The sequence below is a fragment of the Muscardinus avellanarius genome, assembly GCF_963383645.1.
Source record: "Muscardinus avellanarius genome assembly, chromosome: 18".
Taxonomy (NCBI): Eukaryota; Metazoa; Chordata; class Mammalia; order Rodentia; family Gliridae; genus Muscardinus; species Muscardinus avellanarius.
In genome coordinates this window covers 30,738,473-30,764,097 of record NC_137804.1, presented here as the reverse complement: position 1 = coordinate 30,764,097, position 25,625 = coordinate 30,738,473, and the positions used below count along the sequence as shown (strand labels likewise).

The window sequence follows — 25,625 nt, the reverse complement described above, 5'->3', positions numbered from 1 at the left end:
GGACAAGCCTAAGGCCCTCCTCCATGGCCGGCGCCAGGCCTTGCTAGGGCCCTGACGCTGGGAAAGGCCCCGCCATTGAGGCCCCCTGAGGCAGAGCTCTCTTCCTAAGTTGGAAGGCATGAGCGGAGTCCGCCTGGAGCTGGGCAGGGCCTCTGGGTGCCCAGGGTAACCCCACTCTTGTTCCCCACTGCCCACAGCTACTATTCCAGGAGGACCTGGAGATCACACACATGTACTCTGCGGAGGGCGAGGAGGTGCAGCTGTCCTTCTCCATCTACCCCACCAGCAATGTGGAGGACTGGCTGCGGGAGGTGGAGCTCAGCATGAAGGCCAGTGTACGCAACATCATCGAGAGGGCCATCAACGCCTACCCCACGGTGAGCACGCCCGGCCCGCGCGGCCCCCAGAGCCTCAGTGTGCTTCCTACTCTGTGCCTCTGTGCCCCCACCTGCCTCCCGCTCCCACAGCCCCAAGAGGGGCTGCTCTTCATCACCATGAAGTCTCTGGTTGGTGCTCTCACTGCGCTCCAGGTTGGGGGCTGGGCCTGTACCTCTCTAGGCCCCTCCACTGGCTGTTGGGCTGCAGGGCAGGCCCAAAGAAGTGGTTCAGAGATGTATTCTACTCAAAAGTATGTGATTTGCAAGGAGCAGAAGCAGGATTAGAACCCAAGACTATGTGTTTCCTGAACCTGGGCTTCTACCTGCCTGCTTCAAAGTCTCATCTGTTAAAGAGATGATGATTCTGTCTACCCTTGAGAGACCCAGAGCTTCATGGATTCTCTCCTTTCTTTCTTTCTCCCCCTGCCTTTTTTTTTTTTTTTTTTTTTTTTTTGAGGATCTGGGGATGGAACCCAGGGCCATTCGACCTCCGAGCTACACCCCCTGCCTTATTTTTTATTCTTTATTTTGAAACAGGGTCTCACTAAGTTGCGGAGGGCCTCATTAAATAGCTGAAGCTGTCTGCAAACCATGAACCTCTGGTCTCAGCCTCCCAAATGCTGGGATTACAAGCGTGAGCATGCACCATCATGCCCGGCTGGCTTCTCTCCTTTCAAGGGGCTGGTAGAATTAATAATTCTAGCCCAGAGTTTGAATAACCAAAGCATAGACAATGCTCAAAGGGAGAAGAAGGGCAGGTTCAGGCCTGGCAGCTGCCCAAATCAGCTAGCCCATGTTGTCTTCCCAGATGCCCAGGACCCAGTGGGTTTTGAACTGGCCTGGCCAGGTGACCATTGCTGGCTGCCAGACCTACTGGACCATGGAGGTGGCGGACGCTCTGGAGACTGGCAATCTCAGCCACAAGCTATTCCCCCAGCTCTCCCAGCAGGTGAGACTAGGAGATTATTGCTCCTCTACCCTTGACACCCCAGGAGTGCCTTCCCCCAGGAAATTTTTTCTGCATTGAGCCTGAGATTGGATCCAAAGAACAGAAGATCAGACATCCCTGAAATGAGTGTCTGCCAACGGCCACCAGTAGGAAGAACTAGGGGCCTGCAGAGGGCTCTGAGGCCAGGCAGGTGCCCCTCTCCCAGTGGTCAGCGAGGGAGCCACAGGCTTAGGTCCCTCCTGCACCGTCCCATGAGCTGTGGCTCTGCACTCTCACTCCTCACCACACTCCATACCCCAGCTCCTCACTAGGCTCCAGCACCAGCACTAAAAGCACACTTACAGGGAGGCCATGCCATACCTGTTTTATTTACTTCCCTCCCTTGCTCAGTCCCTGCTCCCATCCCACCCTAGGCCATCAGAAGGCCCCAGGAGAGAGGGGCTGTTTGTGGTAGAGAGAAGGAGCCACCCACAGGCCCCGATCACTGAGAGGCAATGCTCCCCATTCCTGTAGCTCAGTGACCTGGTAGCCCTGGTACGAGGGAAGCTGTCCCGCATGCAGCGGGCGGTTCTGTCGGCCCTAATCGTCATCGAGGTCCATGCCAAGGATGTGGTAAACAGGCTGATCCATGAGGATGTGGTCAGCGTGAATGACTTCGAGTGGATATCACAGCTCAGGTCAGGGCATGGGGCCACCCCAGGGCTAGAGTGACTTCCAGGATGGGGCCAGGGGAGGGTAGACAGTCTTAACAAGAGGCTAGTCCCTGCTATGAGACAAGGTGGGCAGGGCCCCAAAAGGACACCTTGTCCTCGATGATACCCAGTGGACACAGACCTATGACCAGGTACCTGTTCTCTGTACCACCAGGTACTACTGGACAAACAATGACCTGTATATCCGTGCTGTGAACGCCGAGTTTATTTATGGCTATGAGTACCTAGGCAACAGTGGGAGGCTGGTGATCACACCCCTCACTGACAGGTGAGAGTCCCCCTCCCCAGGTGGATTTTGAATAAAGGAAATGAAATCTGCCACATGTCAGCCTGACTAGTGATCCCAAGGGTCTTCAGGGCCACGAAGTTGGGCAGGAAAAGCACTGGGCAGGGAGCCATGAGCTGCAGTCCTGACCCCAACACCTGGGCTGGGCACACCTAGGCTCTGATGGGAGGAGGGAGCCCAAGCCACCCATCCACCCATGTCTTCCTCCTCTTGCTCCCACAGGTGCTATCTGACTCTGACTGGAGCCCTGCACCTCAAGTTTGGGGGTGCCCCAGCTGGTCCAGCTGGCACAGGGAAAACAGAGACTACCAAAGACCTGGGCAAGGCCTTGGCCATACAGACAGTTGTGTTCAACTGCTCTGACCAGCTGGACTTCATGGCCATGGGCAAGTTCTTCAAGGGCCTAGCCAGGTGAGGCCGGGAATGAGGGCGGCACAGGCCGAGCTCTTCCTGGGAGAGGCTGGGGGAGGACGCTGCTCAGGAGGAGCGTCATGGGATGGTGGAGGAGTCAGTGAGTTGAGTCCTGGGGTGGGGGTGGAAGCAGGGTGGGGGTAGGCAGCGGGATTGCTGCTGAGCTGATGGCCATTGCCACTGAGACCTTCCTCCCTGGGAGTCAGAGGAGGCTTGGAGGGAGGTGCCAGGTGGGCTCTGAATGCACATCCCCCTGCACACCCACCTAGTGCTGGGGCCTGGGCCTGCTTTGACGAGTTCAATCGCATCGACATCGAGGTGCTGTCTGTGGTGGCACAGCAGATCACCACCATCCAGAAGGCGCAGCAGCAGCGGGTGAGCCTCGGGCACCCCGCCCTCTTGTGCCAGCTCCTCACCCCCCACTGGCCCTGCCACACCCTGCAGCCTGTGCCTTCCACTCTACAGGGTGAAAATCCTGGCCTGGGGCTGCCTGGGGCCTCACAGGGGCATGGCACCGTCACCACTGCCACCCTTGCAGAGTTGTGCCTAGAGGGGTTTGTAGCCAACCAGGAAGCCCTACATTTTTCATCCCAGTCTGTGAACAAGTCCGAGGCCAAGCATGGGTCCCTGCCTGCGTCTTGGCCCTAATAGAAAGCCACAGATATTGGTCCTCTCTCTAGCCTTGGTAGCCAGGTATCTTGACCGGGAGAAAGGAGCTGAGAGGTTGGCAGTTACCCACCTCTACCACAAAGGAGAGGCCTGGGTTCTAGTCAGGGCTCAGTTTGACTGTTTGGGGAGTCAGTGTCCAGAATTAGAGATGGAGGCAGTGGGGAGCCTAATAGTCCAAAGATGTGTGGAGACTCCAAAGGGACTAGAGCCAGGACCTGGAAGGCCATGGGTGGTCACTGAGAGCTAAGGTCTTAGGCCAGATCCTGAGAGAGGGTCCAGCCCATAATTAGGGGTCCAGTCCTGGCTGACCAGCTGCTTCCAGCACAGGGCTATCAACAGTGGATAAGGGGCATCTAGAGAAGGGAAAGGGGCTGGGCAACCTCTACCCCAGGATAGCCAGCCCCTTCACCCCTGCTCCACCTACTGCAGGTAGAACGCTTTGTATTTGAGGGTGTCGAGATTCCACTTGTACCATCCTGTGCAGTATTTATCACCATGAACCCAGGATACGCTGGCCGCACTGAGCTGCCTGACAATCTGAAGGCAAGTTTGGACCCAGGGTAGCTCAAGAAGCACCAAAGCTCTGATCTGGGCTCCAGATGTCAACTCTCTTATTTGGGCACACACAGCTGCTCAGACATCAGAAACTGTGATTCCTGTGGCAACACTTTTGCCTGAGGATCCTGAGACCCACCCCCAAACACAGAGGGGAGGCCCCAGGGCACAGGAGAAATCAGGGCTGCCTGCAGTGTGAGTGCCATCTGATAGGGCTGCTGGGCTGGGCCTGCAGGAGAAATGGGAAGCCAGGAGCCAAGAGGGGCTGTTTCCTGGGAGCTGTGCGGGGGTGGGTTCAGAGCCCCGCAAGGACCTGATTCTAACTGCCAGGGCTACCCAGCCATGGGGCAGTGGAAGCCTCAGCCGCAGCAGGCGTGGTGCAGAGAGTAATCCCAGCATGAGCTAAGAGGAGGGCGGGCGGAGCTGCCTTCTGAGGACCAGATAATGCAGAGTGTGGCGTGGCGAGGCCTGCCTTCTGTTCACGTGTGTCCTGTGCCCAGGCACTCTTCCGGCCGGTCGCCATGATGGTCCCAGATTATGCCATGATCGCTGAGATCTCCCTCTATTCCTTTGGCTTCAATGAGGCCAGTGTACTGGCTAAGAAGATCACCACCACCTTCAAGCTGTCCTCAGAGCAGCTCAGCTCCCAGGTGAGGCCTCAGCCAGTTTCCAAGGTCTCAGGGCCGCCATCTGCCCCCAGCCTCCAGAGCTGCTCTGATTCACTTTCTGAACCAGGCATGGTCGTGTACACCTGCAATCCCAGGGGCTTGGGAGGCTAAGCCAGGGCAATTTAAGGAGACTCTGTCTCAGAGTGAAAAGCAAAAGGGGCTGGGGCTAAAGCTCAGGGGCAGAATGCCACTTGAAAAGTGCCCCTGCCCCTATTGAAGCCACGGTCCCACATGGCTCTGGAAATGAACCCAGCCCATCCCAAGTGGTGATGACCAAAAGTCAGGCCTGGGCTCTTCATGTAGCTCCAAGGCCAAGATTTCTGAGGCATGTACTGGTTTGTGGGTCAGTTCTCAGGGTCACTGTGGAGGCAGAATTAACTATTTCAAACATATCTACTATATAAATGGGAGAAACAACTGGCAGGGAAAGCCATGGTGGTGTGGCCCAGAGGCTGAGTCTAGAGAGATGCAGAGGAGAATGTTAGGCAGAAACTCCAAAGCCAGCAAGGCCAACCTGTTTGTTGACCAGATGCAACTCCTTTATTCACAATTTCAACACAACATGCATGCCTCCCTGCCCTGGGCACTGTGCTGGGACTGCAGAGATTTAGCAGTGACCTGGGCCGTGTGGAGCAGGGGATGCAGAATAGTTAAGTGAGAGCACCATGGGGGTGGTGAAATAGAGATGCCAGAGGATCCCAGATGAGGGGCACAAGGCCCAGTCTGGGGCATGTGGGTGGGTGGTTGCCGCGGGCCTGCGGAGGAACTGACAGCTGGGCGAGAGGCATGGCCAGATATCAGGGGGGCAGACTGCTCCTGCCACTCATGCACATCTCCTCCTGTCTGGTGTTGACAGGATCACTACGACTTTGGAATGAGAGCTGTGAAGACTGTGATCTCAGCTGCTGGGAACCTCAAGCGAGAAAACCCCAACATGAATGAGGTGAGCTCCATGCACCAGAGATTCTAGGGAGAGGGCTCTAGGAGGGCTCCAGGCAGTGCCTGACCCTGAAGCCTGTGTGGGTACCTGCTGCAGGAGCTGATCTGCCTCCGGGCCATCCGGGATGTGAATGTGCCCAAGTTCCTGCAGGAGGACCTCAAGCTCTTCTCAGGGATTGTGTCCGACCTGTTCCCCACCATCAGGGAGGAAGAGACTGACTATGGCATCCTAGACAAAGCCATCCGGAAGGCCTGTGAGAAGAGCAACCTCAAGGATGTGGAGGGTGAGCTGCTGCCCCTGTCTTTCTGCAGCCCCATGGGTGTCAGGAAGGTCTGGTTTCAGCTACCTTGGAACCAGAACAGGAGACAGAAACAGGGCAGTCCAGACCCCAAGGTCCTTCACACCTGGTCAACTGTGCATGGGCTGGGGCTCTCAACTGAGCAGTCCAGGGACAAAACAGGTCCCTGGGCCTGTCTCTACTAGGACCTCCTAGGTGATAAGAAGCAGTTCTGTCCCCTTTCCGCGACCTCATGATTTAGGCCCCTGCCCTTGCAAGGGGCCTCTCAGGCCTTGCTTCCTCAGGCACTGGCTTCTCACTGACAGAAGCTCTCCTCTCCCCCATCTGCTCTGCCTGGGGAGGATCTCAGCCCAGCCACTGCATGCCCACACAGCTTGAGCTTTCTTCCCTGTGTCCCTGGCACAGTTTTTCCCGTTTCTCCTCCCAGTCCTTCCCAGCTTGTACTCCTCCAAGAAGCCATGTATGGCCACACTGAACCCAAACATTTGATGAGCTTGTGCTCAGCCCTGAAAGGCTCTCCTTGGTACACCCTCCATTGCTCTTCCATTCCATGTGTGGGTTTAACACTTCTTTCTCTGGCCATCTCCTATGTTCAGGCCCCAGAAGACTTGTCGAGTAAAGCCTCAGACTCTTCTCCCCCTCCTTACCTTAGGTCAGCTTTGCCGTCCTAGGCTAGTTGCACCCTCTCCCTTTGGTAGGGACCCCAGGCCTGCAGTGCCAGTGCCACCACTAACTGCCTGCCTGAGCTTTAGTGATGTGCTTATTCCCCAGCCACATGGGCAAGCCCTCTGCCATAGCTCCTCACTGACATATGATTTTGTCCCTCGAATTTTATTTCATATTGGCCAACATTTTGAATGCTATTCTCAGCAGGCAAGGCAGTAGTATTAGGGCAGAAGTTGATGGTGGGACCTGTAACAACTGACTCTGAGCAGCTCTATGACACTGACCACCCCAACAAAGGATGTTAGGGAATGAGAGTCGCAGTGGAGATGCTGGCTGGCATCTAGAGAGTTCCTGCTCTGTCCTAGGCTCTGCGCTTAGGCCTCACCTCCCCGCCTATGGAGGAGGTGCTGCTGTCATCTTCTCCGTGTGTGTGTGTGTGTGTGTGTGTGTGTGTGTGTGTGTGTGTGTTACTGAGGTTGGAACCCAGGGCCTTTCTACCTTCGGGCTATACTTCCAGACCTATTTTATGTTTTATTTGGATACAGGGTCTCACTAAGTTGCTGAGAGCCTCACGTAGTAGCCGAGGCTGGCTTCAAACCTGTGCGATCCTCCTGTCAACTTCCCAAATACTGGGATTACAAATGTGTGCCACCACACCCTGCAGGCCATCTTCATTTTACAAATGAGTGGAATTAAGTAGCCTACCAAAGGTCACACAAACTAGTGGCAGAGCCAGAACTTAGGCCCATGCTCTAACCCTTGGGTTCCCCTACCGTTTTCCCCAGGCTTCCTCACCAAGTGCATCCAGCTTTATGAAACCACAGTGGTGCGGCACGGCCTCATGCTTGTTGGGCCCACGGGCTCTGGCAAGAGTAATGTAAGTGGAGCTGAACGGGGCAGACAAACACCTGGACAGTGGGCCTGTGGGGAGGGGAGGCATCATCAGGGGCGCTGGCCTCTATTTGTAACCCTTTAGCCTCTAGAATTCCCTTTCCTACTTCCTGTGGTCCCCAGTCCCCTCCAGTCCTGTTCTCTGGGAAGAAAGGAGGCTCACTCTGAGGTGGCCATCTCCCCAGTGTTACAGAGTCCTGGCAGCTGCCATGACGTCATTGAAAGGGCAGCCATCCATCAGCGGCGGCGTGTACGAGGCCGTCAACTACTATGTGCTCAACCCCAAGTCCATCACAATGGGCCAGCTGTACGGGGAGTTTGACCTGCTCACTCATGAGTGGTGAGTGGCCACTCTGCTCCCAAGCCTCTGAGGGCCAGGTGTGGGCAGCAGGCTCTCTTCTCTATCCCTTAGCCCAGTGGCAGGTTGGGAGTTCAGGCTCTGCAGCCCAAAGCCTGGGAATCTACCCCCCATTCCACTACCTCCCTATATGACTTTCCTCAAATACCCCCCATGTTCCCTTCATCTGCACAGTGGGGACAGTAGAGGCACTGTAACTGTGGTAAGGTGAGAATTATATCATTACATGGAGGGCACCTGGGACAGTAGCCGGTTCATATAAAAGCTCAATAAGTGGCCATAGTCCTTGTCCCAAGAGAGACTGGTGGTTCATCTCAGAGCCTCTGTTACCAGACGAGGCCATGCATTTTAGGGGAAGTGCACTGAGCTGGGGGAAGAACAACTGGATAAAAACCCCTTGAGGGCCAGCATCTCAGGGTCTTTTCTCTGGAACCATTCTGTTTCTCCAAAGAAGAGCCTCCCATCTCTTGCTGAGATGTTTGCTTGGCTCTAATGTTCTATGTCCTAGGGTAGGGGTGGCACCAGGGAGAGACAGCCGGCTTTCCCAGTGTGGACCTGTACTGCTTCCCCATTTCTAGTGACGGATATAAGTATTGCTCACACCTACTACAGATTCTTATTGGGGGCCAGGTGTGGTCTATGGGTCAGACCAGAAAAACATCCCATTAAAGAAACAATAATTCACTGACACCTTTCAAAGCGTGGTAAGGAAGACTTTATTCAGAACATACCACAGTGTAAGGACCACTGCAATAGGCCTTACAAGAGGGGAGAGAGATTAGGCTCAACTCTGAATATGATAGAGGCATGTGAAAATTTATAGCCAAGGAGCAAGGTGGAGGTCAGTGGATGGAAAATTACTGACAGGGATAAAAGGTATTAAGGCTAAACCTGAAGACAGGCCATGCAATCAGACATCACCTAGGGCAGATGGAGGCTGAGGGACCTGATCAAATATCCAGGCGGATCAAGTATCCAGAGTGACCAGGTATTCAGGCTGAGAGGTTCTGACTAACCTGACTTATCGGGATTCCTTGCTAAAACTAGATTTCATAAGGAAGTGCCCAGATAGGCCAAGGAGAAGCTTCAGGAAACCTGACTAAAATTTGGCCAAGCAGAGAATCTTCGTCAGCCCTAGATATTCCTTCCCTGGCATGTGGAGCCGAAGTCACCCAAGGTCTGAGCCTTCCTGGGCTCTGGCAGGAGCTGGATCTTCTCTAGCTCTTTCTGCCTTCTAGGACTATGTGCATCTCCATCGCTGCTGCAGCCTCCTCCCCATTCCCTTTTTCCTTTTGAGATACCATAGTTTATCTTCTTTTAACGTGACTTCTATGAAGATTCAGTGGGAAGGGAATATAAGCATATTTTCATTCTAGCATGTGAATACCAAAAAGTTCTATTTTTACTAAAGGAGAAAAAATTCAGATGGTGCCATTCAGGCATCCAGGTATCCCTAGGAACCAGTTATGCCTGCCACCCAGCCTCCCTGGTACCTACAGTCCTTCCTCTCTGGTGACCATAGGACAGATGGGATTTTCTCCTCCCTCATCCGGGCGGGGGCGATCACCTCTGACACCAACAAGAAGTGGTACATGTTCGACGGGCCAGTGGATGCTGTGTGGATCGAGAACATGAACACAGTGCTGGATGACAACAAGAAGCTGTGCCTCAGCTCCGGGGAGATTATCAAGCTCACAGAGGTGCGCACACCCGGCTGCCCTCCCACTGTTACCCACAGTTGGGTGGACCAAGCTTTGCTCCCCACCACCCCTGCCCTCAGGGCCACGCTGTATTGTGGGCCATCACCATAACCCACCCAAACTCTGAATTTTCTCACCCCAGCTGCCTCCCGTGCACCTGCTCAGCAGAGCCACTTCCTGTGCTGCTCCATGCCCAGGGTCAGGGTGACTACCCCACCACTCCCTGTGGACTTGGCCCTATGCCTCCCAGCCCCACTTGCAGCCATGTTGGCCCATGTAGTCCTGGCAATGTGCGTGCCCAGGGCGTGGGGCACAGATGGCACAGACCTGGCCACAGGTACCTTCTTGGTATGTGAGGAGCAATTCTCAAGAAAAAGGAGACTTTCACAAGGTGTCTGCTGAGCTGAGCCCTTGAGTTGTTCTGAGGACACCTGGCTGTCCGTGTGATGCTGTCTGCACACATGGCAGGAGGTTCTGCAGCAATCCACCCATTCTCATTAGATTTCCCAGCCTCCGGGGACTCTGGACTAGGAAGAGAATCCCAGAAATCTCTCAACTTTAGCTCCTCCTTGGGGATCCAGGGAGGGCCACATTATGGGCCAAGAGCCCAGGGATTCCCACAACCCCTCCCCCTGGCCCCGCAAACCCTCCTCTGGCTCTGGGGCCTGGTGGCTGGCACACACACACCATTCATCTTGACACCAGGCAATGACCATGATGTTCGAGGTACAGGACCTGGCAGTGGCCTCACCGGCCACAGTGTCCCGCTGTGGCATGGTGTACCTGGAGCCCAGCATCCTGGGACTTATGCCCTTTGTTGAGTGCTGGCTGAAGAAGATCCCTGCCCTGCTGAAGCCTTATGAGGAGCACTTCAAGGCCCTATTTGTCTGCTTTCTAGAGGTAAGCAAGGCCATGGGTATGCCCAGCCAGGGAGGGCAGCAGGGCACTGTGCCCACCAAGTGACCTGAGCTCACTTTGTGCAGGAGTCCATCAATTTTGTTCGGTCCTCGGTGAAGGAGGTGATTGCCTCAACCAATAGCAACCTGACCATGAGCCTCCTCAAGCTGCTTGACTGCTTCTTCAAGCCCTTTCTGCCTAGAGAGGTATGGCCTCGAGAGTGGGTTTGAGTGACTCTCCCCTTCTATCCCCTACTTTCCTTGTCTGGGCTGCCTGAGGGCCCTGAGCCCCAAGTACAGCTTCCTGGAAGAGGGTGAGATGGGCTCAGCATGGATCTTGGGACCACCCCATTCGATGTGCCATGGGGAAACAAAGCTGAGACCCCACCCCACTTGCACAGGCCTCCCAGTCCTGTCCCAGTTTGGCCTGATGCTGTTCTGCCTGTCCCCAGGGCCTCAAAAAGATACCCCCTGAAAAGCTGAGTCGCATTCCAGAGGTGATCGAGCCCTGGTTCATCTTCTCCCTGGTCTGGAGTGTGGGTGCCACTGGGGACAGCAATGGTCGCATCAGCTTCAGCCACTGGCTGAGAACCAAGATGAGAGTGGAGAAGGTGAGAGGCAGCAGCCCTCACTGTCCCTCCAGGGGCCAGTAGCAGGTGAACCTCTGAGCCTCACAGACTGCTTTTCCTCCCGCTCCCGGAAGCTGGCCCTGCACTTCCCCGCAGAGGGGCTGGTGTTCGATTATAGGCTGGAGGACGCTGGCATCAGCAGCACTGAGGACGAGGACGAGGACGATGATGAGGGCAAGCAGGTAGCCACAGGCCTGCCCAGGGCTGGGGGGGGGGGTGCACTGGGCAGTGGCTGTCCTCCAGGAGGAGTAATGGCCACGGAGAGGAAGTCACAGTGACAGCCAGGAGGCCTCAGGCAAGAGACTCTGCCTCACTTCATGAACCCTCACATGAGGATCCTGATAGTTTTTTGTTTGTTTGTTTGTTTGTTTGTTTGTTTGTTTTGTTTTGGTGGTACTGGGGTTCCTGGAAACCCTTCTACCTCCGGGCTACACTCCCAGACCTATTTTATATTTTGTTTGGAAACAGGGTCTCTTAAGCCAGAGAGGCTGGCTTCAAACCTGCGCGATCCTCCTGTCTCTGCCTCCCAAGCAGGGGGATTACAAGCGTGCGCCACCACACCCAGCCTGATAGTTATTATTGTACCCATTTTCCAAACAAGGTAATAGAGACTCAGAACAGTCACACCCAACCAATCAGTGGCAGAGCTGGACTTGAACCTGTGGCTGGGAGACACTGGAGGGCCTCCCTTCTGAACTATATGTGCTACCTCTGTGTCAATACTGAGCCTGAGGATGGCTGCACCAGTTCTACTAAAAGCCCCATTGTATTTTTTTTAATTTTTTTTATTGGTGCATTATATTCATACAACTTATTGGGGTAAAAATAAAACTCAGGAGGTACATAAACAAATGTATCAAAGTTAATCACCAAACAAGCATGGGATCGAGGGAGGGGGAGGGACTGGGATGGGGACTGGATGAGGGCTAATTGGATGATGTGTGCTTGTATATCCTCTCAAGTCTTGTATTCCAATGTGATATATGATTACAATGCACCAATAAAAATAAATGTAAAAAAAATAAAATAAAATAAAAAAGGCTAGAGTTTTAGCTCAGCGGTAGAATGCCCCTGGTTTCAAACCCCAATATCACAAAAATAGTTCTCAGTGATTTATTATATGTTTCATCATCACATTCAGTGTAGATTTGTGGCAGCTCCCCAAAATTAATGGAGCAAAACTGAAGTATATGAATAAATAGGGTCAGGAAAACACAGCAACGAGGTCAAGAGCGAAGAAAAGGAAAAAAAAAAAGCCTCATTGTAGCTGGCAGGGTGGTGCATGCCTGTAACCCTAGTACTTGGGAGACTAAAACATGAGGATTTCAGATTCAAGGCCAGCCCCAGCAATTTGGCAAACTTAGACGCTGTTTCAAAATAAAAAATAAAATAGGGCTGGGGTGTACCTCAGAGGTAGAATGCCCAGAGCTCAATCCCCAGTACCACTATAAACAAAAAAGCCACGTTTTCCAGGCACAGTGGTACACATCTGTAATCTCAGTAACTGAGGAGGCTAAAGCAGAAGGATCTCAGGTTCAAGGCCAGCCTCTGCAATTTAGTGAGACCCAGTCTCCAAATTAAAAAGGGGCTGGTAGTGCATCTCAGCAGTGGTGCACCCCTGAGTTCAATCCCCAGTACCACAAAACAAAACAAAAAACAAACAAAAAATTATCCCAAGTACTGAGCTTCCTAAAAGACCAGGGGTAAACTCTTTGCCTGCTTCAGTGCCCTCATACTATCAGCCAGAGAGGTCTCCATTAACCCACCCTTACTCCAGGGTGAGAAACCCAGTCATGGACGAGAGGACAGAGAGGGTCTGTAGGGACCTGACAGTCACTGTGCAGGTCCTTCTGGAGGCTTACAGGTTACAGGGCACATTTGGGTCTAAAGGTCAGAACCAAACCCAGTGGGACATGTTAGACCACAGTAAGACCCCTTCAAGGAAGGTCTGCAAGCTAAGTCAGGGATATGGGTGAAGAGATTCATGTAGGCAGGTAAGGCAGGGAGACCAGGCCAGGTAGCCTCTCTGTATCCAACTGATGCCAGTGACCTTGGTTCTGGCCCCAACTCCTTGACTAGCCTGAAACTAAACGGCAAGCCCCTTTGCCTTCCAGGCTGTCCAGTTCCCAGAGCATCTCCTTCGTTCAGAGACACAGAGGTTGGCAGTCTTTAGGTGCCCCTCATCCGAGGCAACTGTGTGTGGGGTAGCCCCACCTAGACAGCTAAATGCAGGGAGCCCCTACCTGTGCATCTGTGTTTTGCAAACCTAATTCCTGGTGGTTTGTTCTGGAATCAGAGCGTGGAGATCGCTATTTCTGCCAGAAGTGGCCCCTCATGCCAAGCCCCAGCAGTGGTTTCTTTCCCCGTGGCTGTACTCTGCAGCAGAGCCACAGCCTGGAGTAGGGTGGGGAGGGATCCACCCTGAGCCAGATGTGGTTCCAGGTTGCCTGGGTGAAGTGGATGGACTCCTCAGCTCCATTCACCATGATACCTGACACCAACTACTGCAACATCATTGTGCCCACCATGGACACTGTGCAGATGTCCTGTCTGCTGGGCATGCTGCTCACCAACCACAAGCCTGTGAGTACCTTCCCCAGCGTCCTGCCTCAGCTCACACTGTGGAGCAGCTAGCCTCCCACACTGTGCTCTGCCTGCCCAATCCCTGCTCTCCCAGGTGCTGTGCATTGGGCCAACAGGCACAGGGAAGACACTCACCATCTCAGATAAGCTCCTCAAGAACCTGCCGCTGGAGTACATCAGCCACTTCCTCACCTTCTCAGCCCGTACTTCAGCCAACCAGACCCAAGACCTCATTGACAGCAAGCTGGACAAGAGGCAGGGAACTTCTTATTCCTTCCTCAGCCCCAGTGTCCTCCAGTCTGGCTGAACCAGCTGTGGTCTTACATCCCCCACCAAAAAATGAGCCTGAGTTTGCAAGAACCCTCCTAGGGGAAACCAGAAGCTCCCAAGGAGCCCTAGAGACTTACCCCCATTGAGATTCCTCCAGAGCTTTTCACTGGGTGTTTGTTCTGGGTTGGGCACCTAGACAGGGCTGTGGGTCTATCTTGGGGATGCCTGTTATCCACTTGCCTGGGAGGAAGACTCTCTTAAGATAGCTCAGACAGCTGGGTGTGGTGGCACATGTTTGTAATCCCAGTACGTGGGAGGCTAAAACAGGAAGATTGCAGGTTCACAGCCAGCCTCAGCTAATGTGAGGCCCTCCAAAATTTACTGAGACCCTGTGTCAAAATAAGGAATACAAAATAGGACTGGAGGTATAGTTAAGAGGTAGAATGTCCCTGGGTTCAATCCCCAGTATAGCAACCAAAAAAAAAAAAAAAGCTCTTAGACAAGTCAGCCAGTCTGTGATATTCCAGGATATTCATAACAAAACAGAAATCTAGACAGCATGGTGGCACACATTTGTAATCCCAGTACTTGGGAGGCTGAGACAGAGGGATCACAGGTTCACGGCCAGCCTCAGCAACTTAGCGAGGCTGTCCACAACTTAGTGAGAACTTGTTTCCAAATAAACAATAAAACAGGGCTAGAGCTATAGCTCAAAGGTAGAATACCCCTGAGTTCCATCTCCAGGACCCCCCCACACACACACACACACAAACACAGGTCTAGAAATTTGGAGAAGACTGAAGTTTAGTGAGGTGCCATCTGGGTTCTCAGAGAACATGGTACCCATGGGTGCTAGACTCACAAGTTCCTCTCACAGGCGGAAGGGTGTGTTTGGGCCACCCCTGGGACGCAACTTCATCTTTTTCATCGATGACCTGAACATGCCAGCCCTGGAGACATATGGCGCGCAGCCACCCATCGAGCTGTTGCGCCAGTGGATGGACCATGGTGGCTGGTATGACCGCAAAACCATTGGTACGTGCCATCCTGGCCCAGCAGGGTGCAGGTCCTGCAACACTTTTAGGGGCTTACAAAAATGATTTAATTTCTTTTGAAATTGTAGAAAATGGACTTTGAGGTCAAAGAATAATCTTATTGTCTGTTAACATATCTGTCCTTTATACCAATACTGTTGTAAATTATAGTTTTTAATAGATATTCTTCCCATGGGGAAGGAAGCCCACAGAAATCATAAGGCAGTTCTGGGCAGGGCCCTTTCTCACTTCCCACCCCTACTCAGGAGCCTTCAAGAACCTGGTGGACATCAACTTTGTCTGTGCCATGGGCCCCCCGGGGGGAGGCAGGAATGCTATCACCCCAAGGCTGACACGTCACTTCAACTACCTGTCCTTCACCGAGATGGATGAGGTCAGCAAGAAATGCATCTTCTCCACCATCTTGAGCTCTTGGATGGGTGAGTATCAGGTAGGGACAGAAGAGGCCATGGGCAAAGGCAGAAGCCACACTGAGGACCTCTGGACGCCACTGAGAAGGACCCACTGGCTGAACCACGAACCACAACCCAGCTTCACCCCTTACTCTTACTTTGGGCAAGCTCACAAGTCTCAGTTTCTTCATTTTTAAAATGGATGATAATATTAGTACCTATCACTTTCAAGTCATGAGGCATGCAAGATATGGCATGTAGCACCTCTGGCATGAAGCCTGGCACATAGATATTCCTGAATATGTGATAGATAGCAATATATACATACATACATACATACATACATACATACATACATATATATATGCATGCACCCATGTAAATACATATATGTTAGTGTTTGTCCTTCCATCAGGTGGAAGGATGTTACTTTAGTAAATCAGGAAAAGCCTCCAAGATAGAATGAACAAAGTGGTCCTGATCCTTCTGGGGCTTGGGAAAAGTCCATCCCAGGATACTGTTTCCACACAATTCTACCTCACACCAGGACACTGACTCCACTTGACACTACAGCGGTGGTCTGTGATGCAAGTTGGCTTCCCTCCTGCCTTCCCAGCCTGTCCTGCCAGGACTTTCTTGCATGTCCATCTTGGGGTCAGGGATGCTTAGTGGCTGCTTTAGAAGCTTCCCAGATGGGCAAGGTGAGTCGCAAGAGGCCCATCTTACACTGAGTCCTGTGTCTCTTCCTTAATCCTCTAGATGGACTCCTTGGAGAAAAAAGTTACCGAGAGCCTGTGCGTAAGTACAGGTCTGGGCAGGGGCCGGGGATCTGGATGGGAAGGGGAGCTACTTCCAGGATGAGCCCAGGGCTCTGGTTAGGTGCTGAGGCCAGGACCAGGTGCCACAGTGAAGCACCCTTAGACTCACATAGGCCAGGACACAGGTTAGTTTGAGCGTCAACTGTCTTTTTTTTTTTTTTTTTTTTTTTGGTGGTGGTACTGGTGTTCTTGCAAACTCTTTTACCTCCAGGCTACACTCCCAGACCCATTTTAGAATTTTTTCATTTGGAAACAGGGTCTCTTAAGCTAGCGTGACTGGCTTCAAACCTGCACGATCCTCCTGTCTTTGCCTCCCAAGCCTGGGGATTATAAGCATGCACCACCACACCCAGCTCAACTGTCTTGATAGGTTCGTTCACCCATTCCTACAGCCAGTCAGTCCTAGGTCTGTGTTAGTATCTGACGGGAGTAGATGCAAAATAAATACAAGATGAAAGTCCCACCCTAGGTGAAGAGCCACAGCTCAAAAGAGAGCTGGCTTTCTCCAAGGAGCAGGCTCAAGCAGGAGAGCTGGGAGTGGTTTGCCGCAGTAAGCAGGCATCCCTCACGCAATTCAGATCTGTCAGTCATACTGAATGTCAACTGGCCACTCAGGCTCTGTCCTGGCCACATGCCTGCCTCTTCCCTCCCCTCCTCTCAACTGGAAAAGGCTATTGGCTCCCTCTTTGGGCCTCAATACTCACCTGTTTACCTGCATCATGGCCCCCGACACCTCTCTTCCTCTTACACCTTATCTTACCTGTCATATATATATATATATATTTTTTGGTGGTACTGGAGTTCCTGGAAGCCCTTCCACCTCGGGGCTACACTCCCAGACCTATTTTTACATTTTAATTTTGGAAACAGGGTCTCCTAAGCCAGCGCGCGGCTGGCTTCGAACCTGCGCGATCCTCCTGTCTCTGCCTCCCAAGCGCGGGGATTACAAGCGTGCGCCACCACGCCCGGCTTACCTGTCATATTTGTCGACCCTCCTTGCAGAACCCATTCCACATCAGCTGCTGCTCGCCACACTGTCCTCACTCATCTGACCACTGCAACAGCTCCTTCCCTGTCTTCTTTCACCTACCTCTGCCCCATCCTCCACTCGCAGCCATTAAATCAGACCTCTTTCCTCCTCTGCTCAACTATTTAATCCAAGCAAGATCCCAAGTCCAAACAGTGGCAGGGAAAGCTGCCTTGATTTGCCCTTCATCACCTCCCTTCTTGCTGGTCCTTAACACTAGGTATGCTCCCACCTCTCAGACTTTACTCTTCTGTCTCCTCTACCTGGACTTTTTTTTTTTAACCTCTACTTTTACTCGGATTTTTCTCTACCTTGACCACCTTTGCTCTAGTTTGGTGTGTGCTTGCATCTCACTTGGTCTCAGCATAAATGTCCTCTTCAGTGAGACCTCCCTAAGAATTTCTGTAATTGTCCCTAAAACTCAACCCTGGCACTCCTCAAACCTCTCTCCTGCTGAAAGTCTCTCCATGGTTTGTCACATGGTCACTGTCTCCTTTACTTGTGGACGTGCTCTTTGTCCTTCTCCCTGACAAGAGTGTCAACTTGTTGAGGGCAAAGAATGCATGTATTTCGGTCACCCAGCATGTGGATGCGCCCCTCTCCTGCCCCTGCTGTCCTCCTTCTACTTTTGAAGGCTTCTTCTACCTCAACTTTCCACTGACAGAATTTTGGTTCCCAGCAAATAATTAGATAGTTTTCAAAGAACAAGCAAATATGTCTATTAGTGGTGAAATGCAGGCAGGACTTTGCAACAGCTCTGAAGGACTGAGTTCCAAGTCACCCTATGCCTACTGTTAAGTACTCCTAAATGCAAACGACCCCTTCTCATGTGTGGCTTAGAGCTGGCATGCTCAGGTCTTGGCACAGGCTTATAGGGCAAGGCAGTAAAGACCTCAACCAGCACTGATCCATTAGCTCCCTCAATTCCACGAATACATCTTGGTGCCACAATGCACAGCAGGCTATGTCAGTAACGAGGTGTACAGGGAGTGGGGGGCACAGAGCAGGAGATTCCTCACTCTTGCAGAGGAGGAGGAGGCATCTGAGATGGGGCTAAGATGGGAAGGGGAATCTGGGAAAGGGAGAGGCCAAAGGCAGGGAGGTTAGGGTACACAGAGCTGCATGGGGGCTCCCGCTGTGTGACCCAGGCCACTCTCTTGCCCCACAGCTGGGGCCCCCCACATTGCCCACCTCACCACGCCCCTGGTGGAAGCCACCATCATGGTATATGTGACCATCACCTCCCAGCTACTGCCCACTCCAGCCAAGTCTCACTATACCTTCAACCTAAGGGACCTCTCCAAGGTCTTCCAAGGCATGCTCATGGCCGACCCAGCCAAGGTCGAGGTAAGGATCTGGCAGACTCTCTCCCCAGTGCCCACGTTGCCCTTGCCATCCTCCTAGCCCTTCCAACCCTAGGCCTTACTGACCAAATACTCCCCTGCCTTGATTTACCCAGTCCCCGAGGAGGCTGGGACATGAAGGTGCCACACTCCTAGGAGCCTGGCCTTTGTGCAGCTCAGCCCATCTGTGGGCCAAACTCATGCCTGGATTGGTGGCCCAATGAGGGCCATACAAAAGAGGGAGCCAGCTAGGTGGAGTGGTGCCACCTATAATCCCAGTACTTGGGAGGCTCAGACAAGAGGATCACAGGTTTGAGGCCAGCTTCAACAAAGTAGCAAGACCTTCAGAATCCTAGTGAGACCCTGTAACTCTGAGGCCCTCATGACTATTAGGGAAGCTGGGTACCCAGCAGGCACTTGGCTAGCTGGCCTCGGAGCTCGGGGTGGAGTGGCCCAGGCAGCCTGTGCATCTCATGCCATCCTCAGCCAGTCAGCAGCTATGCCTTCCAGAAGCCCTCGTATGTGGCCCTGAGTCGGTGGTAGTGGGAGATCTGGGCCCAGATGCTGCAGTTTCCCCTCCTATCCCTGGTGCTTTGAACACTGGCTGAGGGCCTGGGGCCACGGCCAGCTCTGATGCCGAGCTGCCCACAGGACAAGGTGCAGCTGCTGCGACTGTGGTATCATGAGAACTGCCGTGTGTTCCGCGATCGCCTGGTGAACGACGAGGACCGCAGCTGGTTTGACCAACTCCTGGAGAGCCACATGGAGAAGTGGGAGGTGGCCTTCGACAAGGTCTGCCCGTTCCAGCCTGTTCTTTATGGAGACTTCATGTCACCGGGCTCAGATGTGAAGTCCTATGAACTTATCACCAGTGAGAGTAAGGTGAGGGCTACCCCGGTGAGTCTTCTTCTGTCCCCCCGCCCGGGACCCAGACCCTCTACAGGCCACTAACACACCACCACACTCAACCAGAGTCAGAGAGTCAGGCAAGTGCTTGGCCTCTCTGAGGCTGTTTCCTCACCTGCCACATGGGTGCAGCCCACAGGCCCTGCTCGGCCCATCTCTGAGAATGAGCCTGTGGTTCAATAGAGATGGCCTTCTAAACAGGGACATACCAGGCCCACTGGAGAGGTTAGGGTTCCCATCCTAGAGGGTAGCAATGGCTCTGGGGCTATAGCATTCAGCAGAGAAGCTGGATTGGAGCTTCCATCAATAGCCTCAGAGTGCATGGCTGAGGCATCCTGATGGTTCCTGAGGGCTCCCACATCCTCTCCTATTGGGTGCTCCCATTAGGGTCTTTGGGTCAGTACAGCACGGTGAGCCCCAGAGGAAACTGCCCCTGCCCCTCAGGCCTGGGTGTGTCTGTCTAGGTCAGGCATCTTTCAGACAGACCTGGCTTCTTAGGCAGCATCCCTCCGTACACAGGAGAAGTAGGCTGACAGCCAGAGGGGCTAGCTCCCTGTTAGGGAGAGCCTCACTATGCAGGGTTTCAACCAGCCAAACCTGTGGCTGGAGTCAAAAGCAGTGGTGAGGAGATTCCTTTAAGGGAATCTCCTTCCTCAGATCACCTGGCAAAGAAAGGAAGAAGCCCTAGATGCCTAGGTCAGTTTGAAGCATTTATTAGGGGACCTCATGTTCGGAGAAGGGGCTGGACTTCCTCATGACTCACCAGGGGACAAGAGATGTCCTGGTATATACGAGATCAGGCATGGGCACTGGAGCTTATATGAGAGTTTAGAGAACATGGCAGGGGGCAGAGCTAGCTTCTACACCTGGAGCAACACGGTGGGTCTTTCAAGTTACAACCTAAACCAGTTTTTCAGTGCCTGGGAAAGTTGAAGGCACCAGCTTGGGTTTGAGCCTGCAAGGGAATACAGGCAGCTGGCCAGGTCACAGAGTGGTCCATCACCCTGTGTTTCTCAGCTGGGACAGAGAAAAGTGGGGGGAACTAGAGGACCCTGCAGTGAAGGAGAGCCAGAACTCCCCACCGCCCCACTCCCAGATGATGCAGGTGATCGAGGAGTATATGGAGGACTACAACCAGATCAACACAGCCAAGCTGAAGCTCGTCCTCTTCATGGACGCCATGAGCCACATCTGCCGCATCAGCCGCACTCTGCGCCAGGCACTGGGCAACGCACTCCTGCTGGGTGTGGGTGGCAGTGGCCGCAGCTCCCTCACGAGACTTGCCTCCCACATGTGAGGGCCCTTGTGTGCAGTGGGCAGTGGGGCTGGTGGAGACTGGGCTTCATTGATGCTTTCCCACAGTGGTGGAGGCCTGGGTAGCACCAAGAAAATCCACCCTGGTAGGTATCTGGCTCTGGTAGGACTGGTAATGGGACCTGGACCCCAAAGAGAGGCAGCCACAGTGTCCTGTGGTGGTGTGGGGAAGGAGGTGTAGGTGCAGACATCCCAGAGGGCTTCCAGAGTCGATGACCAGGGTCCTGCTCTCATTATCAGAGCTATGAGGATGGAAGGGCAGGGTATTCCAGGCTTAGGGAACAGCCTGAGCAAAAGTCTGAAAGCAAGAGAACAGGCCCAGGCTGCATGTCTGCCCAGGACAGGCCAAGGCTCCAGAGAGCCAGGTAGAGTCCGAGTATGCTCCACCAGTTGGTACCTGGCCTCTGGCTCCTGGCCCCTGGCATGTCTTGACCTAAGCTCCTGCTTCCAGGGCAGAGTACGAGTGCTTCCAGATTGAACTGTCCAAGAACTATGGCATGCCTGAGTGGCGTGAAGATGTCAAGAAGGTCCTGCTCAAAGCTGGCCTGCAGAACCTGCCCATCACCTTCCTGTTCTCAGACACTCAGGTGCCACTGCCATGACAGGGCTCAGGGCGGGTGGGACACAGCACCATCCCAGGGCGGCATCCCAGAATGTGGCCAGTCCTTTGTGCCCAGCTCACTGTCAGTCAGGGCAGATCTGAGGAGGAACTGGCAGTCCACAGGTGGACTGGTTAGGAGCTTGGAGCCAAACCCACCCTCTCAGAGCTGGGGAGAGTATAGATCATGACTCATTCTCCAAGGATAAAGAAGGCCCCCCATTATCATGGTGCACCATTCACTGGCCCAGGGCTTCCCACCTTAGAAGCCCCAGGACCTGGGCCCAAAGTGCTGAGGACCCTAACTCCTCTCTTGGGGACTACTTCCTTTGGGGCTTCCTGGACATGGGGCCTTTCCCCAGGTCTCTGAGCAAAGGAAAGATTTTTGCTCTGAGGCCAGCAGCTGGGGTTGGGCCTCAGAGCCTAGGCTGAAATCCCAGAATGTAACCCAACCTAGGCAACGGCCCTTCTGCTCCCAGTCCTGTCCCAAGCCCAGGGCTCATGTCAGTCAGTCACTGAGTTATATGCCTGCCTGCAGCCACAGCTTCCTCCTGTGAGTAAACTAAGGTGTGGAGGGAGGCTGGAAAATGAGCAGGAAGATGCCAGGGCCTGTCACAGCCCAGTTTTATGTTCAGAGCCTCTGCAATAGGGCAGGCCTGGGTGCAAGTGCTGACCACTTATAAGGTCATTTGAGTATCCCTGGGCCTCTGTAAATGGGCTGATGTGAAGGCCCAGTGAGACTGCTCAGGGAACCCAGCATGCAGGTGCCATCATACTAGCTTACTTCTCTACCCTTCATCCCCAGATTAAGAATGAGTCTTTCCTGGAAGACATCAACAATGTCCTGAACTCAGGTGACATTCCCAACCTCTACAGTGCAGATGAGCAAGACCAGATTGTCAACACCATGCGGCCCTTAATCCAGGAGCAGGGCTTGCAGCCCACCAAGGCCAACCTCATGGCTGCTTACACCGGGCGCGTGCGCAGCAACATCCACATGGTGCTGTGTATGAGGTACAGGCAGCTGCTGCCAGGCCACACTGGGCTGCAAGGCTGGGTAGGTGGGGCCCACCCCAGGGGTACCAGAGGCCTGGGTACTTAGGTCAAAGATAAGAAGCAGTCCAGGCCTGGCCATCATGTCAGTGGGACCAGGCTGCTGTGCCACAGGGCTGTGGAAGGGCCCCAAGTCCTGAGTTCCTGGGGACCTAAGTCAGTGTCTCTGGCCTGATGCGGATCCCTGCTGCCCCAGCCCCATTGGAGAGGTCTTCCGAGCTCGCCTGAGGCAGTTCCCCTCCCTTGTCAACTGCTGTACCATCGACTGGTTTAATGAGTGGCCAGCAGAGGCCCTGCAGTCTGTGGCTACCACGTTCCTGCACGAGATTGCAGAACTGGAATCTTCCTCTGAAATTGCTGGACTGGTAGGTGTCTTGCTGAGGAGCAAGTTCTCAGGACTATTTCATTTGGGGCATGGACTTGGGGCCGCTGAGGGTTGGGTGAGTCGCAGGCCAGGCCCATCCCTAAGAGGAAGCCTTTGGTCAGACAGTGGTACTTGCCTCAGCCTCAGTTTCTTCATCTGTGAAATGAAGAGTGTGACAGGTCATAGGAGTGACAGGATGCTCAGTACATGGCTACATCGTTACTGTTTTGATGGAGTGGGTTAAATTTGTCTAGCTCAAATAGATAGTCATGGCCTCCTGGCAGGAGGATGAGCTAGGTTGAACCCCACATTTCCCAGCTGTGAAGTAGGCCTGAAACTCCTTCTCCCTAGATCCAGCCTCTGACAGAAGACCACCTTAGGGCTCTCAGAGAGAAGCAGGCCATGGAGGCTGAGATAAGGGCACTGGCCCACAGCCGGGAGCTGCCTGGGTCCACATGCAAAGCGAGCTCTGCTCTTGACTCCTCTGGGCCTTGGGGTTTTCATTTAATAAGAAGTGGCCTTGACCTAGAAGTTATAAGGACCTTAGGAGCAATTGAGTATGAGATATGGAGGGAGATAGAGAGGGACCATAGTAGCTTCCTGGGTACTTAGTCTTTGCTGGGGGTGGGGGGTACCACAAAACCAGCATCAGTGGTCTTCCCCTCACAGATTCAGGTTTGCGTGTATATACACCAGTCGGTGGCCAATAAATGTGTGGAGTACCTTGCAGAGCTGGCCCGCCACAACTATGTAACCCCCAAGAGCTACTTGGAGCTGCTCCATATTTTCTCCATTCTCATTGGGCAGAAGAAACTGGAGCTAAAAACTGCCAAAAACCGCATGAAGAGTGGCCTTGACAAGGTGGGCTTGGCAAGACTTGTGGGCCGTGTGGTTCTGCCCACTGGGTCTTAGCCCTGATCCAGGGGAACCCAGCATTTAAGACTGCAGCCCAATCATTGAGACTTCCTCCCTCAATGAAAGAATGGTAGTTATTATCCAGAGGCAAGGGCAAAGCAGGGTACCCCAAAGATGCTCAGGGGACTGGGCTCTTTCCTCTGGGGTCGACTGAACAACCTAAAGTCCACTGAAGTTGCCATGAACCCTTCTCATGAATGAGGGTGATCCAGCAGGGCCCTCCCCCCACACCCTCCAGGTCTGGCGCTCTGTCTCTGGTCCCTGTCACACCTATTTTCCTCTCTGTGCCCCCCTCCACACACACCCTAGTTATTACGAACTTCTGAGGACGTGGCCAAGATGCAGGAGGAGCTAGAAATTATGCGCCCCCTGCTGGAGGAGGCTGCCAGGGACACCGTGCTCACTATGGAGCAGATCAAGGTTGGTTTTGCCCTGGATCTCCCTCAGCATCTCCGAACAATCACCAGATCACTCGCTACCTGATCTTGAGGACAAGTCATTCAGCCTTTGTGTACCTGAGTTTCCTTAGTAGTCATCTGTTCATTGACAAATGCTGGATCAGAACAGGCAGGCAGTCCTTGGGCAGGTGATGAGCAAGGGCAAGGCAAATGAATCCAAACCCCAAACAATACCAATAATCACAACCAGACTGAGAGGCAGCTGCCACCAGCAGATGTGCAGATTCTGCACCACAGGAGGCCCGACCTCCCAGCAAGCATCACAGCTCCCTGGGTTCATTATGACAATTTTCTCACAGAAGGAGTGATGTCTATTCCAAATCAGAGTATTGCAAAACTTTCCAGGAAATAAGGTGGAAGGAGTACATTTTTCAGTCATGCATGAAGGGACCATGTGGGCTGGGGGGGGGGGTGTGCTCAAATCTGGAAAATCCTGAGCCCCAGAAAAGTCCTGAGCCCTAGGACGGGCCCATGGGGAGCACTTAGTATGTGGACAGGGCACCTAGCCTCTCCACACCTCCTCAGCCTATCACAATTAGAAGGGCCCTTAGAGAATGAGGATGTCACAACACTCATTTCCTTCCTACTGGGGAAACTGAGATACAGAGAGTATCAGGAGGAGAGCATCCCTGTCTCTGCCTCTGGATACCAGCTGGTCTCTCCCTGCCTCTCATCACCAGGTGGACACAGCCATTGCTGAAGAAACCCGGAATTCTGTGCAGGCAGAGGAGATAAAGGCCAATGAGAAGGCCAGGAAGGCACAAGCTATTGCCGATGATGCCCAGAAGGATCTGGACGAGGCATTGCCAGCCCTGGATGCAGCCCTAGCCAGCCTGCGCAACCTCAACAAGAATGATGTGACTGAGGTGGGCAGCTTGGTGGCTCCTGGCACTCTCTTTCGTATCCCTGTCTGGTATCCTCTTGGGTCCCAGTAGTTTCTCCAGACCCTCCTCTGCACATCACCCAGGGGTAGTGCCAGGAGGTGAGGGAAGAACTAGGGCTAGACCCCAGCTCCCAGCCTTGCTCTCCTTTTGCCAGCCCCAAGGAGCCAGAGGCTAAAGCTGAGCTCAGAGGACCTCTGGGCATGCCCTGTGCCCCATGGCAGAGGGACTTGGTTAGCAGGGTCCACCCTATCCAGCAGTGCTTCTGCCCAGGGGTAGCCACTCAGTCATGGACCTCCCTGTTCCCTACCTTACGGCTTGGCCTGCAGGTGCGTGCCATGCAACGGCCACCCCCAGGTGTGAAGCTAGTCATAGAAGCTGTGTGCATCATGAAGGGCATCAAGCCCAAGAAGGTGCCTGGAGAAAGGCCAGGCTCCAAAGTAGATGACTACTGGGAGCCAGGCAAGGGGCTGCTGCAGGATCCCGGCCGCTTCCTTGAGAGCCTCTTCAAATTCGATAAGGTGAGCATGCCGGGCACCAGGGCCAGCCAGCGGATGGGGACAGGATTTAGCAGAGAAGGGAAGCTGGGGGCAAGCCTTCGGCCACATAGCGGACTGCAGCCAGAAGGCACAGAGTCTGCCC

General features: G+C 53.6%; 1 protein-coding gene across 1 annotated transcript in view; it reads left to right on the top strand.

The window, feature by feature from the left end:
- Positions 1–25,625, top strand: part of DNAH1 (dynein axonemal heavy chain 1) — a gene marked incomplete at both ends in the record, with an annotated part of 61,535 nt that overhangs the window by 23,138 nt on the left and 12,772 nt on the right. The window contains 32 exons of the mRNA XM_080715270.1: positions 198–377; positions 1,186–1,326; positions 1,840–2,003; positions 2,194–2,307; positions 2,548–2,736; positions 3,006–3,111; positions 3,835–3,948; positions 4,461–4,610; positions 5,485–5,571; positions 5,665–5,851; positions 7,318–7,409; positions 7,609–7,763; positions 9,304–9,481; positions 10,187–10,381; positions 10,465–10,584; positions 10,830–10,988; positions 11,081–11,188; positions 13,449–13,589; positions 13,684–13,844; positions 14,737–14,894; positions 15,160–15,333; positions 16,066–16,104; positions 18,320–18,498; positions 19,146–19,376; positions 20,497–20,693; positions 21,166–21,301; positions 22,118–22,326; positions 22,562–22,730; positions 23,399–23,590; positions 23,954–24,064; positions 24,783–24,968; positions 25,313–25,504. Of these exons, the coding sequence (XP_080571396.1) occupies positions 198–377; positions 1,186–1,326; positions 1,840–2,003; positions 2,194–2,307; positions 2,548–2,736; positions 3,006–3,111; positions 3,835–3,948; positions 4,461–4,610; positions 5,485–5,571; positions 5,665–5,851; positions 7,318–7,409; positions 7,609–7,763; positions 9,304–9,481; positions 10,187–10,381; positions 10,465–10,584; positions 10,830–10,988; positions 11,081–11,188; positions 13,449–13,589; positions 13,684–13,844; positions 14,737–14,894; positions 15,160–15,333; positions 16,066–16,104; positions 18,320–18,498; positions 19,146–19,376; positions 20,497–20,693; positions 21,166–21,301; positions 22,118–22,326; positions 22,562–22,730; positions 23,399–23,590; positions 23,954–24,064; positions 24,783–24,968; positions 25,313–25,504 (4,914 nt within the window). The remainder of the gene's footprint in view (positions 1–197; positions 378–1,185; positions 1,327–1,839; positions 2,004–2,193; positions 2,308–2,547; positions 2,737–3,005; positions 3,112–3,834; positions 3,949–4,460; positions 4,611–5,484; positions 5,572–5,664; positions 5,852–7,317; positions 7,410–7,608; positions 7,764–9,303; positions 9,482–10,186; positions 10,382–10,464; positions 10,585–10,829; positions 10,989–11,080; positions 11,189–13,448; positions 13,590–13,683; positions 13,845–14,736; positions 14,895–15,159; positions 15,334–16,065; positions 16,105–18,319; positions 18,499–19,145; positions 19,377–20,496; positions 20,694–21,165; positions 21,302–22,117; positions 22,327–22,561; positions 22,731–23,398; positions 23,591–23,953; positions 24,065–24,782; positions 24,969–25,312; positions 25,505–25,625) is intronic.